We start from the raw sequence: 2,218 nt of genomic DNA on the forward strand, positions 1-2,218 counted from the left end.
CCTCACAACAAAAGAGTATGAGAAGGAAGAATACTGTCTGTCGTTTAAGGGGGAATGAGAAATAGAGAAAGCTGGGCACAGTGTTGGCGGGGGATTTATAGCGAAATTTTACACATGGATCTGAAATTTTACTCATGGCTCTACCTATGCCCCCACAGTGCCCCCACAATGCCCCCACAGTGCCCCCACAATGCCCCCACAATGCCCTCTGCCCTCCACCCAGTCCATGTCCCCTGTGTCGTAGGCATGAGGCGAGGTGTGGGGCCCTAAGGCAGGTTGTAGCGGGTTACTGAAGCATCCATCACCCTTTCTAATGATAACTATTACGGGGCAGCATAGTACACCGAGGCGACTTGACCACCGCCACAAGTGACAGGAAGGTGAAGACGCTCAATATGTTCGCCTCTTGACCCCTTTCTTACCTCTTTACTGAGTCTCTGACCTCCCCTGACCTCTCCTGACCTCCCCTGGACCATCTTAACCTTGGCTGGTGCGTGGGATTAGGTTGAAATGTCCACTGTTAGTTTGGGGGCTGTGTGTGTGTGTGTGTGTGTGTGTGTGTGTGTGTGTGTGTGTGTGTGTGTGTGAGAGAGAGAGAGAGAGAGAGAGAGAGAGAGAGAGAGAGAGATCATATATTGTACCTAAATCACAGCATCTCCATCTGAACCCCTTATCCATCACTACACCTTAATTTTGTTTATCACCTGCCGATATATTCACCTGTAAGGGATTCTCCAGGTATCTCCAGGTATATTGTCGCCTCCTCAGATCACCTCCATTCCCTCCATCGTATTACCTGCGCTGTATTAAATCCTAATTAGTTTTACCTGGACACCTCCTTTCACTCTCTCCCTTATAGTTCCCTGGTTTACGATTTTATAAGAGTACAAGCTCGTCAGCGTACTCTTGCTCGCGCCCCCTCCCCGTCGTAGCTTATAGTACTTCGGTTATATATATTTATAGAGCAGCCTGTGAGTATACTTTTAGATATACCTCACTTGCCCCGCCTTATAGTACCTTGGATATATTTACACTGCAACCTCAGTTTACACACACACACACACACACACACACACACACACACACACACACACACACACACACACCACTTCATCTTACCCCCAGACACTGACCCCCCTCTCCCATTCTCACCCACCACCTTGTCCCCCCTCCACGCCCCCCTCCCTCATAGTACCCCTTACCTATATTTATTCCCCCACCCCACATCTCACTGCCAGGGTGATGACAGGAGAGGGATTAAAAAACACACACACGATAACATTGTTCACATTTTTTCATTAAACATTATTACTATTATTATTATTATTAGTAGTAGTAGTAGTAGTAGCAGCATCGTCATTCTTATTCTTATTATTATTATTAATGCTTTTATTATTATTATTATTATTATTATTGTTGTTGTTGTTATTATTATTATTATTATTATTATTATTATTATTATTATTATTATTATTATTATTATTACTGCAATCTTCAAACGATTACATAGCCTAGGAGAGACTTAAGATTGGAAGGGATTGAAACTTCCTTCATGAACATCTTAACTACGAGACAGACTTCGTAAAGGAAATAAAATCGCATGTAACCAGCGCGAGTAAAATAAAGTTAAAGACAAATAAGAAAGGTAAAGATGTTATTAGTTTGAAGGGTTTAAGTAAGAAAAAGGGAAAGAAAGGTCTCGGGAAGGGTGATGGGGAAAAGTTAAATGAGCTGTTGGGGAAAAAAAGAAAGTGGGTTTGTGGAAAAAGTGGAGCGAGTGTAAAAAGAAAGTGGATCTGGGGAGAAAAATGGAGCGAATGTGAAAAGAAAGTGAGTCTGGGAAAAAAGTGGAGCGAGTGTAAAAAGAAAGTGAGTCTGGGAGAAAAAGTGGAGCGAGTGTAAAAAACTGGATCTGGGGGGAAGAGTGGAGCGAGTGTGAAAAGAAAGTGGATGTGGGGGGAAGAGTGGAGCGAGTGTATAAAGAAAGTGGGTCTGGGGGGAAGAGTGGAGCGAGTGTAAAAAGAAAGTGGATCTGGGGGGAAGAGTGGAGCGAGTGTGAAAACAAAGTGGATGTGGGGGGAAGAGTGGAGCGAGTGTAAAAAGAAAGTGGATCTGGGGGGAAAGAGTGGAGCGAGTGTAAAAAGAAAGTGGATGTGGGGGGAAGAGTGGAGCGAGTGTAAAAAGAAAGTGGATGTGGGGGGAAGAGTGGAGCGAGTGT

General features: G+C 44.1%; 1 protein-coding gene across 1 annotated transcript in view; it reads left to right on the forward strand.

The window, feature by feature from the left end:
• The window catches only part of LOC145398800 (netrin-1-like), a 109,752-nt gene extending 109,482 nt beyond the window's left edge, over nucleotides 1-270 (forward strand). The window contains exon 3 of the mRNA XM_080271609.1: nucleotides 159-270. Within this exon, the coding sequence (XP_080127735.1) occupies nucleotides 159-270 (112 nt within the window). The remainder of the gene's footprint in view (nucleotides 1-158) is intronic.
• Nucleotides 271-2,218: the final 1,948 nt, after the last annotated feature.

This window comes from Coenobita brevimanus, chromosome 46 (assembly GCF_032717465.1).
Source record: "Coenobita brevimanus isolate Jiangsu-jjx chromosome 46, ASM3271746v2, whole genome shotgun sequence".
Classification (NCBI taxonomy): domain Eukaryota; kingdom Metazoa; phylum Arthropoda; class Malacostraca; order Decapoda; family Coenobitidae; genus Coenobita; species Coenobita brevimanus.